The following is a 15,536-nucleotide window of genomic DNA, read 5'->3' on the forward strand; positions in this document are numbered from 1 at the left end:
ATTCTTACCGATTCAATAATAGCCTGTACAATTTCCAATGGTTAGAATACATGGACTCATCTGAAAAGACATTAAAATAGTTTTACATAGCTCAGCGGCTCTGAATGTGAATGTGATACGTGACTATAATTCGTATTTGTAGGCTACGTGTTTTTTCTAGGAACGCGCCAGTATGGTTTCTGTACTGAGTTACAGCCCGAGAGTAGAAAAAAGGAGCATTTGCTGTGGTGGTGTTGTTTTTGGCACTGCTTTCCTCCGGAGCTGAAATGGCTTTCTATTCCACGAGAATCAATAACCTGTACCCACGAGGGCGACCACAGCCGTAAAGCATAGCGAGCCGCAAAAAGATGCGGCAGATCACCGTCGACTGGCCCGGGCCCCACATCTCGTAAAAAAGCCCCCGAACAACCGTTTCACTGCGGCTCTACGCTCTCATCTCTCCACAAACAAGCGCGGGTTGTGGACCACGTTCGCGATTCTCTGCTGATTTCAGGGTGTTTACAACTTCGAGCAAACTCACCTAAAATGAATGTCTCTCCAAATGCCCTCTGCTGCGTCGTATTAACTGCGTTTGTTAAACTTTCACGAGACATAACGCGCACAGAGTAGCGACAGTAGCTGGGTTGTAAACCGGCTAGCTGTATGTGCATCATTGCCTGGTAGGCCTCCTGCCTTCTAGACTTTCTTCAGTTTATTCTTGACATTATTCTTCACACCAAAACTAGCTAAACAGAAAATCACTTATCTAAACGGGCCTACTGTTTTAAAATGCATTCATTTATTTATAACAAATGTCTAAACTTGGGGTGTTCAACCTTTTCCGAAAAGGGCCAGTGTGGTGAAGGTTTTCAACTAACTGACTAATCAGAATGGTCAGTCAATACCATGATAAGTCGAAAGGTGTCTTAGTGCTGGCATAAAATAAAAATCTGTACCACTCAGACTGATCCTTTTCAGATGTTTTTCAGACTGAAAGGAGAGAATCTCTCTCTCTCTCTCTCTCTCTCTCTCTCTCTCTCTCTCTCTCTCTCTCTCACACACACACACACACACTATCTCACTGTATACACACATCAATTATAAGCTTGTGGCCAACACGTTCCTGACAGTTTTATGATGTGTTATGTACAGCGTGTCAGCCCGAGGTGTTTTGCACTTTTATACTCATTCTTGTATAATTAATTTAAATTACCATATTGTTTTTTATAGCTATGTCGTCGTAATTAGTGAATAAAGAGCAAGTCTTTGCACACAGAATTTTCTCCATTTTAAAAGCAAGGGTATTACGTACATTTCTCACACCACGGTGCGCTATAATCTCACAGTAAATGTCCTCTTGAGACATTCAGGATATCTCTCCAAGAAAGTCACACATGCATGCTCGCATGAACATACACCCACATAGGCACATGCACACAGATATGCACACACATAAATGCATATGGACAGGCGTACAAAGCTCATGCAGAGATGCCTGTGGACAGACATACAGATGTACATGGACTCACGCATACCATACATACAGGGATGCGTGCGCTCACATACGCACACACACTCTCTCTCACACACACACACCTTTAAACAATAAATCTCTCCTAGCATCTGGCAGCCTGTTCCGTTCGGAATGTGCGCTGATGAAGCCGTGTCCGCTCGGGAGCCCGGCGCGGCTGTCAGACGCGGTCTCCCCGCAATGCCTCGGCCAAAATCCTGATTAAAGACTGAGGAAGAGAAGTGAGTGAATCTTTCCACAAATTATACGCTGCGTTTGATGACAGGAATACGACCGGTCCCCCTGCACCCCACTGCCTGCCCAGGCACGCTGGGATCAGCTAGTTACAGTACTTTACAACCAGGAAATGCTGAAGCCGGAGAAACATTCGGCGCAGCCGTAAGCTACGACTGTGTATGGCCCGCAGTCTCTAACAATACTTATCAGTGTTGCCTTCTCCAGGGCACTAACTCACTGTGATTCACCGCTCCGCTGCCGTTATTGCTTAAAAAAGAAAACTTTGGTCCATGCAGGCAATTCTGTGGAAAATTCATTATTGTTCCTTGGGATTAGTCTGCTGGCTCCATCGAGTCTGTTTTAATATACATTATTCCACGTGTAACAGTTAGCAAAAAAATAAATGATGTTATTTTAAAAGAAATGGGATATGCTGCTTTAATTCCGTTGTGGGGATTTTCCATTAAATGCTTCTAAAATTACTTTTAGAATTACGGGTAAATCGCACGAGAAAATGTATTTTTATTGTGCTGCGCTGTGTGCTTCTGTTGTTATTGATGCCAAGATATTCACAGACCATTTCTGACAGAATCACTGGGAAGCGCACTACTGACACAGGATATACACTCTGCAAAGCTATGCTGCCTTCAATTCAATTCAATTTTATTTGTATAGCGCTTTTACAGAGAACTGTCACAAAGACGCTTTACAGAGTAGCAAGGCAAAGACATAGCAAAAAGAGCAAACAGAGCAAACACCAGGCCTGAACTCCCAAATAGCAAGTACATAACGTAAAAAAAACTCCCAGTTTCTGGCCTTTATCGGTATCCCTTCTGCTCCCAGTTCCTTTGTGCCACGCTGAGCATCAGACCCAAATAGGTATTTCACTTGAGATCCCTGACACTTTTCAATGAAGCAAACGTTAATACGTAAAAAAGCACTGCTCAGAATATTGGTGAAAATATTCATGTTCTTTAAAACTGTCAGTATTCTTCAGGAGTTTTACAGTGGTTTATAGGCAGTTCACTTTGTGGGTTTAAAAATATTTTTTTTCAGCTTTAGGGTATGTTTTCAATTGGCCTAGTTTTCTGTGCTGTGAAGGATATTTTTGATGACTTTTTATATCTTACCAGATTGCCTGCGCCACAAGAAATGGTTCCAACCAAAGATAAGGTTAAATGTCTTCTTTTTTTTTTTTTACTGAATAATTGGGTACCATCAATGTACAAGATGTTTTTGGTGTTATTTTAATTGTATTTTATTTCTTTAGACCATGAATCCCTGGATGCCTTGTACACCAGCCATTGTACAGCTGAAAGGTTGTCAGAAATCTGTACATTTCTAAAATATCTTCCATCGCACAAGTTTGTGGGTCAATTAAAGATATACAGAATAACTAAAACAATATTAAAACCCCCAGAAAGCAAACTATCATTTTAAGCAATTTAGGTATTTCAAATTATTTCATGCAAGTCTAGTTCATATACACTCGGACAAAAATACATTTTGGAATGAATCGTGTGCTTTCTACCACCAGATGGCAGCATTGTCCATATTATGATCTGGGCCGGCAAGTACTTTAGCTTCAATGAAAAACTTCATTGTCTACAACATGCTGTAGACGACCGTTCGCATTTAAATAAGACAGTGGTCTACTTCTAATCTGTATTGCCACAATCTGATACAATGAGTCAATCAAATTTAAACAAAAAAAAAATTTGCCATTGAAATTACACACAGCAAACTCGTCAAAGAACATGGTTTTATTCATATCTGAACAGCATTTTTTTGTCACATCTTGGGTAACACAGCAAAGAGCAGACTAGTGTTTTGGGCAGAGCAACCGGGAATGTCATGGAGGCAGATGCAACACGTACATGCTAAACCAGGAAGCCAATGGGTGCGACGTGAAGTGGAAAGAACTTTGTGTGATATCTGGGGTTATATTTTTACCTCTGGGGGCTAAAGGCTATTCCAGATGGGACTGGCACAATGTACAATACTATGTGCAGAATGCAGACACCATGCAAGGCAACAACAACATGGCCTGACCGTGAAGTCACATGACTGCTCATGGACACACATTGATCTTTGCTACAACTGAACATTAACAACGAACAGAATTTTGCTTCTCTTCAAATTCTCCTTTGCTGTGTTCCTCATCAGCACGCCCTGTTATCAATTTTGAGACGGCGTAGACGAGCATGGGCTCTACTTAAAGACTTGTAACCGCTTCTGATCACATCGTAGTCTACAAATCAGGCTTGAAGAGACGCACGAGGCGGAGGAACGCACTTCATGTGCTGAGGACTGCAGAGTGCCTCATCGTTCAAAGGGGTCAGTAACACACGATGAGATGCCATTGTCCAGGCTGACTGAAACTCTCCCTGTTCTGAGTGACAACAATGGTGCCAACTGCATCACCCAGCAAGGCTGCTGGCCAATGGAAAGGCCCCCAATTCAAAAACCAGACAGTGGTGCCCAATGCCCATCCGTGCACTGGCCACTGCCGTAACAGGATGGGCTGGCTGGCAGCACAAATGTTATGGGCTAGCTAACTCATTTTATATGGATTTTGGCTGAAGGCATTTTGAATGAAGGCACCAAAACTCAATGGTGATGCCTGAGGGTGAGGTGAAGCACCATTTTGATAAACTGTTGCAGAAACAAGGCTGTGTTCAGGGGGTAATTTCACACTTCACAGATGACACAGCATCCATCCCCCTGCACAACAACAGCCTGCCCAAGTCTACCAGGTATTAGCAAGCGTGTTGAATGCAGAAAAGCTTATTGACCCAGGTAAACAGAGTCCTCGGTTACTGCAGTCAGCACTGCTGAATAACAGAATGCCTCTTCCCAATCACAACAGCTTGATCCTCACGATAACATGATTTGTGAACACCTGCTCTGCATACACTGATTGGAATTGATCAACGTGTACAGGTTAGTCTGCCAAAAAAAAACGAACACTTTTTCAGCTCAAGCTGTGAGACCCCCGGTCTCTTGTTGAATTGTTCTAGACCATCCGCAGCAAAGGGAGAGAGGTGTCATGAACTCAAAAATGAGTGTGCTGGTCAATGCATTATTCCTAACTTGCTTTGTGGAGGAAAACGTCTTTTGATTGGCTCACACCAGTCAATTACTGACACCTGGTAATGGGAAAATGAGGATTAATTACAGCAAAAATAGCTGGAGAAACAAAATGCTATCAGCAATTCACAGGCATTAACCTATCGTTGCCTTTTGCTGAGGAGAGACAATCTTTTGTTTGGTCGCAGTTCCTGCAAATGTGTGAAGCCATAATAACGCCACTAGTGGAGACAGTGGTCTGGTCCTAACCATGTGAGAGGAGGTTTATTTCACATAACTGTTCCAACAGCCTTCCACAGATTACCCAGCAACACGCACAAACTTGTGCTCCCTGATCCTCTCCGCCAACAGGAATGAAGAGTTTAAGAAGACAAGAGAACACACAAAGAAGTAAAACAAACCACAACGAGGTCTCGTGGTGATTCTGATTGGGTGAACAACCAGAGCATTCAGTGCAGTGATGGGAGGAATTAGAACCGAGAGGGAATGGGCCAATCACTGGATGGGGGGTGGGGGAGGGATGGGCCAATCACTGGATGGGAGTGGAAAAGGCAAACACTTTTTTTTTTGATGATGCCCCTTGGAAGCCATCGAGGTCCAGTTCTACCGCAGCAGGGACCACTTGATCTGCTCCTTTGCGGACTGAAGCACCTGCGACAGAGAGAGAGAGAGAGAGGAGCTTGTGACTCAAAGGCAGGACAGCAACAGACTGAAGCAGTTCTGACAGAGGGAGGCAAGGAGGTGTCTGCCAATGGCTGCACCTATTGGGCACAGCTTATATTAATCTAAAGACGGCTGCGTGTTACATTTACATTTTAAGCATTTAGCTGATGAGGACTGACCTACAATTAGCGCACAAAGGAAAGGCCCACATTCGTAAATCACCGGCATCCCAAGTAGCAATTAATGAGAGTGCAACGGTCGGGCCATAACACCCAGGCTATAGCTAATCCTTTGTTGCTTGAATTAACACGTGCAAGGGAAGGTGGAAGGGGACGTAAATTAAAAGGGTTGCCCACCAATCTTGGGCCTGGTCACCAAACGACCCTCCCATAGACTTCACCTCTTGTTAGCAATGTTGGGGATACAAGTTTTTCCAATACTGAACAGACTCAAATCTGCAACCAGTATAACAACAATAAAACTATTCAAGAATCCAATGTCATTTCTTTCGAGTTCACATAAAAGAATCCAGTGAATAAATACAATCTATTCGCCATCTACAACGATAAAATAAACGTTGGTGTAGATTAGAAGATATCTCGGGTCAAAGTACAGGAAAGGTGGCCAACTTTGTGACCGTGAGGAGGAGAAGCTGAAGTGCATTCTGGGTGGCTGTGGGCAAGAGGATCCAATCAGCAAAAAGAACAAAAAGTTCTAATTAAACCTTTAAAGAAACCGGAGTTGCGATGCCCACAGAGGAAAACTGTGATTAATTAATCAATTATATGAAATTCTTTGAACGAGAGGCAAAACCATAACCATAAAGCCCCTGGAAGATTAATGGTCTACGGAGAGGGGACACCTACAGCCTGTCAAACACCTTTCAAATGAGCCCATCAATCAGCGGTCCGCGCGCGCACCTCGACGACCGCGGAGAACCGCTGCTGGGGAGCCGCGCCCGGTCGTTAGCGACCGCGCCTAGCGCGTGGCGGGGCCCGGGAAATAAATCATTAAAAATCTAATGAAGACCGTCCGTCACCCCTCTGGAGAGCGTGAGGGGGGTGCAGGCGCGCGTCGTTCCACACGAGCCCACCCTCCGGGACAAGCCGGAAAACCTGGCGTTTTTTTTTTTTTTTACAACGGGGAACTCAGGAAGAGCTGGTCGCCCCCTACAGTCAGGGGTGGGGAAGGACAGCCGCGTTTGTGGACTTCATGGCAGCTCCTGTTCTTAATTACTCCATCAGTCCAATCACTGAAGTCATGACATTTTAACAATTATCAGTCAGAGGCGGGTAAAATAGGATCCGTTCCAGATCCGTTCCTGGATTCCAGCCAACTTCTCTTAATTAGTTCATTACCACAATCATTTATGCGATCCGACAGGTTACATTTATTTATAAGATCCTCTTTGACAGGCGAAGACTGTCCTTGTGTCCCTATATGAATGGTTTTACTGTGGTTTAATCTCTGCAAACTGCTGTTGGTGTATAAAGACGCTACTTAGTTGCAATCCTATCTCTCCACTTCTCAGACAGCGAAAAAGGAAGCCCGGCGGCCTCACCTGGGTGACCGTCTGCTCCGTCAAAGGCACGTCATCCCCCTGCAACAGAGAGCAAAGCCTGAGCCCTGAACCCTGACCCAGCGCGTACACCCAGCGCGCGGCGGTGCGGAGCGGAGCGGAGCGTACTGCTTACCCTGAGGGCCACGCGGTGGACCACCTGCTGGGGATCGCTCTCCAGGATCACTCTGCGAAGGAGGACAGAGGGAGAGGGTCACAGGTACGGCCTGCGCTGTGCCCAGGCTGCAGGAGCGCAGGCGCGGCGTTCCTGCGTCGCAGCGCGCAAATCCCCTTAAGAGGTGGGTCAGCGGCAAGCACACTGGCGCCCTCTGTACGAATCTGAATTTGAACTGTGCAGTTCTTCAGGTTTTTTTTTTTTTTTTTGGTAAACTGTAGAGCAGGGCTGCCCAGCTCTGTTCCTGGAGATCTACCGTCCAGTAAATTTTCACCCCAACCCTAATGAAGCGCATCTCATTCAACAGCTAGAGATGTCATTGAGCAGCTAATTAGTACAATCAGGTGTGCCAAATTAGGAAAACCTACAAGACGGAAGATCTCCAGGAACAATGTTGGGCAGCCTTGCTGTATAGCAATTGTCAAATAATTTGAATGGGGGCCCAAAGGACCAACATTGTGAGTTCAGGGATTTATTTTTATTTTATTTAACCTTTATTTACACAGGGTAGGTTCACTGAGCATGGATGCTCTTTTGCAGGAACACCCTGCTTCACACTCATACATATTCACACCTGGGAGCTGCCCAGTACAACCACAATCCTCTATTGTTGGCCACTGAGCAGCTCCACTAGAGGGAGAGAACATTTTTTAGCCAATTAAATCAGGGGATGAATAGGTGGCAAGTTTTTGTGAGAGCCAGATCTGGGATTTTAGCCAGGACACCGGGGAACCCCCTACTCTTTGCGAAGTGTCATGGGATCACAGAAATGAACAAGAAAAATTACAAGAAACAGTCAATACCAGGGCAAAATGGCAGAGAAATGGAATGCCACATTCAGACAGCATTTGAAATGGATGTCATTTGACTTTTTACACACTTACAAACTTGCTAAAACACAAGAGCACACAATTTGTTTAAATAAAATGCCAAATATAAAATACTGTAACTTGAGTTTTTATCCAGGTGCGAAAAAGCATAACCTTCATTTTTGCATTCACATCAACCCAAATGTGAACACTTCGTTTTCACAACATTTGGCAGAAATACATTTAAGGAGACCTCAGTTATAATGACACTGTTGTATATTATAATGACGTTTAAAAAAAAAGTTTTAAAAAAATGACTATCAAAAGTCACGAGAAAGCGCAGAGGACCGTGCCCACGTTGCTGCGACAGAGAGTTTTCCCCCCCGGGGCATGATGGGACTCACCCTCCGTCCACGATCTCATCCACGGCCAGGAACAGCCCCTCCATATTCTCCAGCAGGGCTCTCTTCTCTACGTTCTTCCTGCAGAGCGACAGGGAAAAGCCAGCCACGTTCAGCCACACTCACACGCGTCAAACTCTAAACGTGCTGAAATGAACGCATCTCGCGGGGACCTACCTCAACATCTGGCTCAGCGAGTCAAACAGGCAGTTTAGCACAGACATTAACATTAACTGCAAAAACAAAAACAAAAAAAGCAAAGGTCAGACAACGGTCAAGCTACGGGACGACTACGTTTTCAAAAATCAAACGATCGACGCGACGGGCTTACCTCGTTCTCGTGCGAGCTGCCGATCACATAGAAGTAGAGGTCAATGTTGCTCTTATAGACAACGGTTAGGCCCTCTAGCAAGGCAATTTCACCTGTGGAAACGTAGGGGAAAAAAGCAGTGAGGAAACTTTGAGGGCAAACACCACAAAATGAATGATGCACATTATGGAATTTCAGTGGCCGACATCAATAACCAATATTTATAGCACTAATTGTTTTCAGATGTACGTAAACCCTTTTTGTGGCCAATATCAGTTAAGATGGTGTGGGGAAACTGCACAGAGAAGATAAAAGTGAGCTGTTCTTGTCATCATACAAGGGCAAAAACCCCATAAAAGAGCTATAAATGCTATAACAGCTACAAATGGGTGACAAATTAAAGGAAAAACCGACATAAAATGTCTTAATAAGGTGTTGGTCCACCACAAGCCACCAGAACAGCTTTGATACGCCTTGGTATAGACTCTACAAGTCTCTGGAACTCTACTGGAGGGATGGAACACCATTCTTCCAAAAGATATTCCCTCATTTGGTGTGTTGATGATGGTGGTGGAGAGCGCTGTAAAACACATCATTCCAAGATCTACCATAGCTGTTTGATTGGGTTGAGATCTGGTGACTGCGAAGGCCATAGCATATGATTCACATAATCTTCAGTCTCATCAAACCATTCAGTCAGCCTTTCTGTCCTGTGGATGGGGGCATTGTCATCTTGGAAGAGACCACTCCCATCAGGTTAAAAATGTTTCATCATAGGATAAAGGTGGCCACTCAGAATAACTTTGTATTGATTTGCAGTGAACCGTGAACAAGTGGACAAGTGGGGACAAGTGGATCCAAGCCATGCCAGGAAAATGCCTCCACAGCATAACAGTCACCAAAGCCCCTCACTGTAGGGGATAAGCGTTCAAGCCTGTACCATTCTCTTGGTGTACACCACACATGCACTCGCACACTTGTCGAGAATATGGTGAAGACTCACCTGACCATATCACTTTTTCCACATATTTTTGACCAGTGCCTACAGTTTTTGGCACCACTGAACTTTCAAATGTGCATTCATCTTTGTAATGAGGGGTTTATGCACTGCAACTCTAAAATTATATCCCTCTCTATGCAGTTGTCGAAGGTCTGTTCTTGCTGACACAATCTGATCATTGATATTCTCAGACACCTGAGGAACAGTTGCTCTTCTGTTTATCCTTACATATCACGGTCACTGAATGTGTGCTTTTGACCACAATTTCCAACCCTATTTACTTTCCCATAGACCTAAATGCAGATGTCACTTTAGCCACTGTGCCTATTGAAACACTAGCCAGTTGAGCAATCTTTGTGCCTGAAGCTCCTTCCATCCATGCCCCAATAATGAACCCTTTTTCAAAGTCACTAAGCTGCTTTCCTCTTGCCATCTTGATACAAAATCGAGGTCAACTGGGCCAGCTCATGGTTTTTATACATGCCACAGAGCATGACAGGATGTTGCTTGCTTACTTGCTTCCATACAGGTGTACTGCATGATACATCTGCATTCTTTATGTTTCTCCATTCATTTATTCAGGTTTTTCCTTTCATTTGTCACCCATCTGTACAAAAGTCACTCTTCGTTAGCTAATGTGCACACATATTAATACACAAACAAATCGGACTTTAGTCAGTGTTCCCTCCACGCATTCGCCAACTGAAATAACCTACTAGTCTTCCTAATACTAATACACTTTTTCATGTAAGGGGAGCCACACCTACAGCAGATGTTTAACTTTGTTTAAGTTTCAGTTCGATTCTCACATCAACAGGTATTTTCAACAGAACTTCCAGTCTTAAACATGCTACGAGGAAGGAATAACTACACACATCAGAAAGAGGGATAAAACAGTGATGGGAGACTGCCGATTAGACAATCATTTGAGTCTTACTGTCGGTGCGGTGCGTTTTGTTGAATATGTTCTTCTCAAAGGCTTTCTGCTCTTTCACTGTTGGGTAGGTCTCATCATAGTACTGCAGGACAAAGTATAGAACAGCTTAGTTGTCAACTCAATACAGACTATTGAAATCAATACAAATCATGCATTCAATACAACACAGGAACCTGTATGGTTAAAGAGTCAAACATTGACTGTCGGCTGTTCTCTCTGTCAGTGTAACAACTGAATGCAGATTTACTATTTTAATGCTAGCAATTGGAGTGGTGACTTCCTTCTCATCACAAATTCTTGAAAGTATTCATTAGGCCTTATAAAAATGTATCTGAGCAATATAGGATCAGTTTCTATGCACGTTTAACTGTTTGTTGTCTGAACCTCCTTTCCTTAGTGCCGTCCAGTACATACACCACCACTGTATCACATAGCACATAATCAATGCACCTTCAGTTTTGAGGTTGGAAGCTCAACGTTATTAATTTAAAAAAAAAAACTGCATTACCTTTGCATACAGTCTCTCGCCATCGTTGTCCAGTATGAGGACTGCCTTTACCGTGTACAGAGACGGTTCCTGTAAATGAAGAATTAAGAAGAATGTCGCATATGAAAAATCATTACATGTAATGGCACTGACAATGACAAGCTCGTGCTAACTGGTAATATATTCTGGAACTTGAGTGTAGTTAAAACAACCCAGATTCCTTGCTAGTTAATAGTGTTACTATATTTAATCGTTAGCTAGCTAGCTAGCTCATTACGACTCAGACAACCGAAGGCATACGGTCTTTTGACGACCAGATAATTATCCAAGCAGTACTTCGGACAGTAAGTTAACGTTAGCTAAAGGAATTACAAGCTAGATAGCGTGAGCCACCTTTTGGCGAGCCATCCGATTCGCTTTTTCGAAATTAATTGACACTGATCAGCAAGCCATAGTTAGGAACCGTAAGAGCATTTGACTATGTGTGATCCTAAAATACTGCATGTTGTATTTCACGTGAAAATGTAAGGAAGACACTGATAGCCATTTTCACTTCCGTGTCCACATGCCCCATTGCTCGCCTCATAACATTACGTACATAAACCGGGGATTAGCTTTCTCCCTTAGCAGGCCGTGCGTTTAACTAATATCGTATTATGTCTCGGCCAGGTGGGCACCTTCTCCCCGGATAGCAACAAACGCTACAACAACTCCATACTTGCATTTACACTATGTTATACATATCCAAAATATGCCAAATATTACTTTAAAGTACAATACCAGAATCAGCGCGTCCATTTTTCTTTTCGGCCGACGTGGAATTAGAAACACATTGTAAGTTTTCCGATTGGATAGTGGAGTACGTCATTCAACCCTGTGCGTACTGATTTGCTAAAAGAAGACGAATCGCCGTTTCGGTGCCACGACGTAATATTTACGTCGTGGCACCAAACTTCCGCTTCCTCGTAGCGACCAGGGATATGCCTGATGTCGACAAAAACAAAGCATCTCTGTTGCTCGGAGGTTTTTACCAGGTACAGCGGTGTTTCGGTTACCTACACACTCTCCCTTTGCAGATGTGCGTGCTATTCTATGCTAACTACTAAGTACCTTTCAGTATTAAGCTCGAAAAAAAGCAAGGTGATCAGGGGGATGTGTGAGGTGGCAAACAGCTTACTTTCTGGACAGAGCCTGACCTCTTGAACCCTGCGCATACACACAACCTATTGCTTCAAATGGTCTGGCCTCTTGTCGAAGCAGAATGTCTGCAAAAATTCTCCTTAGAGCAACCTTATGCAACCTGAGAGGTGTGATTGCTAAAATATGCTACCCTCTCCTTTACCTGACTGCAGCCAGTCCCACTCTCCTGACCCACATCACATGCTGACACCAATGTGGTGTGCAAGGGTTTTGAGGAGGCAAAAAGCCTTACTACATGACATGGGAGATGCAAACCCTGGACTCCACTCCAATTTGCAACAGCATTACCATGTCTCCAAAAGGCCGGGGCTCTTGCCAAGGTTCAATATCTTGTTAAAATGCTCTCCCAAATGACATTAAGCTGCCTGACAGGTGTGATCCCCACCAAATTTAACTACTGTGTCATGATATTAGCATACAGTGCTTAATGCTGTATTGTACCACGGTACACCTACTTACAAGCTAAACACACAACGTTTAAATAGTTTTAAAAAACTATTTAGATGGTAGCTAACATATTCAAATGAATGATTAAATAAAATGTGAAATATCAGTAAACTGCACTGTTACATAGGTCTATAATACCATTTGTCCACAAACTAATTGTAAAAAAAAAAAAAGAAAAGAAGAAGAGAAAAGGCAGGGGCTTTAGATCAAGTAGCCTAGACATATATGTTTGATGATTTAGTGCACAGATCCAGAACATCTCAATGTACTATTTGCCTTGTGAAACCTTGATTTTGACCTCTCTATAACCAAAACATCAAGGAAATACGATAACCAAATTGATGGCAGCCTCTGCCCAGCTGTTCAGTGTAGCTCCTTAACTAAAGATTAATCATAACACATGTTCTCAATGAACTTTAACTGAATCAGCAAAGGGAAGGCTCTGAATCATCTGAATATGTAAAGAATGTTTTGGCAGTGTGGAATCTTGTTCTTAAAATGTACTATTCTGTGTTTGGTGTAAGTTTGTCCATTGTGTATGTAGACACAGGGTGAACAGACAATTTTGTCTGATAGTAAACACTGATGTTTAATAATGTGAACGGATTAGATGGGTCTTCGTATATTCAGGTCTGTGTTGACCTGTTAAACCTTTGGCAACTTCAGTAATCATTAAACACTAGCCCCCCCCCCCCCCCCCCCCCCCCCCAATTAAAAGACAAACATTAAAGTATGCTGATAAACTGTACGTGTCCAGTCCACTCTTTCGCCGTAAACAATGTAAATAATGCAATTTTTATAACCATTATTTCTTTAAATGAATCATATTAATGTGATATTAAACCTAATTTTCTACAGGTATAATTTTTCATACTGATAGACTTCAATTCCCTCCTGTAAATATACCTCAAGCTAGAAGAGGCAAATCAATTGAAATCCATATACAATTGATTGTACATGGGTTGTGTTCTTTTGGAAACAACACATAGACACTGAAATGTCCTTCAATTACATATAAAGTAAAAGAAAAAATTTTGAAATGCCATTTTTCAATGGGTGAACACAAAATTGGGCGAATGCGTTTTTTTCACTTCAGATCATGCGATTTGCATTTGCCATACAATTGCGGCGAGTGGCTTGCCGGTCACATTCTGGTCAGCCAGGGGCAGTAAATCTCGGGTGCGCTGAATGTGCGCGAGCGGGAGGCCAGCGTGGCGGCTGTCGGGAGATAGTGGCGTGAGGTTTTAGGGGGGCCCCCGAGGGCAGATCAGCTGGTCTTGCGTGACCTGATTCGCCAGCTGCACCGTCATGCCTGTTGTGCCTCCAGCTTGCTTGGCAACCCTCCCACAGCTGCGGAGGCTCAGATGTGCTCAGCCTCACGCAGGCTGTCTGTTCTCGTCTCACCCCATTCAATTTTTGTATTCACACCGAACCAAAAAGAAAATATTTGAATGTTTCAAAACAGATGCTGAAAATTGGACATTTGTAATTGTTTACCTAAAATAGAAGACCCACCCTATGTATAATACATTTTAACATTTGTCAAGTATTGGTGGCAGATTGTATCAACCTCCTTTTAATTATTAAACATATTTTTAATGGATAGATTTCCTCAGACATCAGTGCAAACTCTGAACTTTAATGCTAAGCACATTTTTTGCATTTAACAGAACATGATTACATCATTGTTTTTTCAGTACATTAATACTTCTCATCCTCATCCTTTCTATGAGGAGTCAATTAGCTTACATCAGGGAGCTGCAATAACACCCTGAGTCATGTCAAATATGTTTACTACACACAAAAAGCAGTCAGTCTCAAACCAGTAAATTTGAGACCGGGATACTCATGTATGAATTCACATGAGCAACGATAACAGCCAATATAACCTCAAACTGATATTTTTGACATATGTTCCTCAAATAACAAGTTGAATATTCTTTGATTAGCAGGTTATTAAAATTTTTATTGGAATACATTTGACACAGAATATGGCTGACTGCCAGCAACAATGCAGACCGCTGTGGTTTCATTAGGTTCACATTAAACTGGCGCATCCCAACCTTCTGTGCCATCAACTCTATAAAACTTTTTTTCTCATTAATCGTCAAAATAACACTTTGAAGCCTGAAAATATTGGACGCCATGCTGTTCATGACTCTTGACCCTCAAAAGTCCTGATCCAACTCAAATTAAATCTATTATGTATTCATTAAAAGGTCAACTAATGCATTTGTGGGTAGTTCAATTATGTTTAGTACCACAAGGATAAATTATTCGATTTCCAACATAAACCAAATGTAATTATTTTTTAATGATATAGAGAGTTCAAGAGATGTTTTAATTATTTCAGTACTAGTCCAGTGTAGTACTTCACTCTAAATAGTTCAATTGAAACATTTTTTTCACTAGAACTATCCCTTCTTTTCTCGTTATTTCTATTTCTTGATGAGTAAATTGTGCACCGACCCATTATTTCATAGATTTGAATTATTATTATTATTATTAATAATAATAATAATAATAATAATAAAATAATAATAATAATAATAATATATTCTGAGCTCAGTTTATTCCCAGCAGACATTGATGATGAAATTTCCATAATTTGCAGCTGCCTGTGGAGCCTCCTATAGGACATTTTGCAAAGTCACATTACCTTGGCCAACCAAACCTTCTTGGTGCTGTCTAATTTCTCATTTTCTTTCTTTCTTGATCCCACAATTTTCGTTG

At 42.5% G+C, this 15,536-nt stretch overlaps 1 protein-coding gene and 1 long non-coding RNA gene across 3 annotated transcripts in view; one reads left to right on the forward strand and one right to left on the reverse strand.

Moving 5' to 3' along the window:
* Positions 1 to 7,214, forward strand: part of LOC118210745 — a 28,618-nt gene extending 21,404 nt beyond the window's left edge. Inside the window, exon 3 of the long non-coding RNA XR_004761906.1 lies at positions 7,011 to 7,214. This is a non-coding gene — a long non-coding RNA (uncharacterized LOC118210745). The remainder of the gene's footprint in view (positions 1 to 7,010) is intronic.
* On the reverse strand, positions 3,471 to 12,069 carry copz1 (COPI coat complex subunit zeta 1). 2 transcript variants are annotated; one of them, XM_035387152.1, is made up of 9 exons: positions 11,937 to 12,069; positions 11,178 to 11,246; positions 10,670 to 10,751; positions 8,754 to 8,845; positions 8,600 to 8,655; positions 8,426 to 8,503; positions 7,174 to 7,225; positions 7,041 to 7,079; positions 3,471 to 5,467 (listed from the first exon to the last, which is right to left on the reverse strand). In XM_035387152.1, the coding sequence occupies exons 1-9, from the start codon at positions 11,952 to 11,954 to the stop codon at positions 5,420 to 5,422; spliced, it is 534 nt and encodes a 177-aa protein (XP_035243043.1). In that variant the 5' UTR covers positions 11,955 to 12,069; the 3' UTR covers positions 3,471 to 5,419. The 2 variants fall into 2 exon arrangements, with proteins under 2 accessions (XP_035243043.1, XP_035243044.1); XM_035387153.1 differs by lacking the exon at positions 11,937 to 12,069 and adding an exon at positions 11,550 to 11,702.
* Between the last annotated feature and the right edge of the window lie 3,467 nt (positions 12,070 to 15,536).

The sequence above is a fragment of the Anguilla anguilla genome, chromosome 13 (assembly GCF_013347855.1).
Source record: "Anguilla anguilla isolate fAngAng1 chromosome 13, fAngAng1.pri, whole genome shotgun sequence".
NCBI classification, from domain to species: Eukaryota; Metazoa; Chordata; class Actinopteri; order Anguilliformes; family Anguillidae; genus Anguilla; species Anguilla anguilla.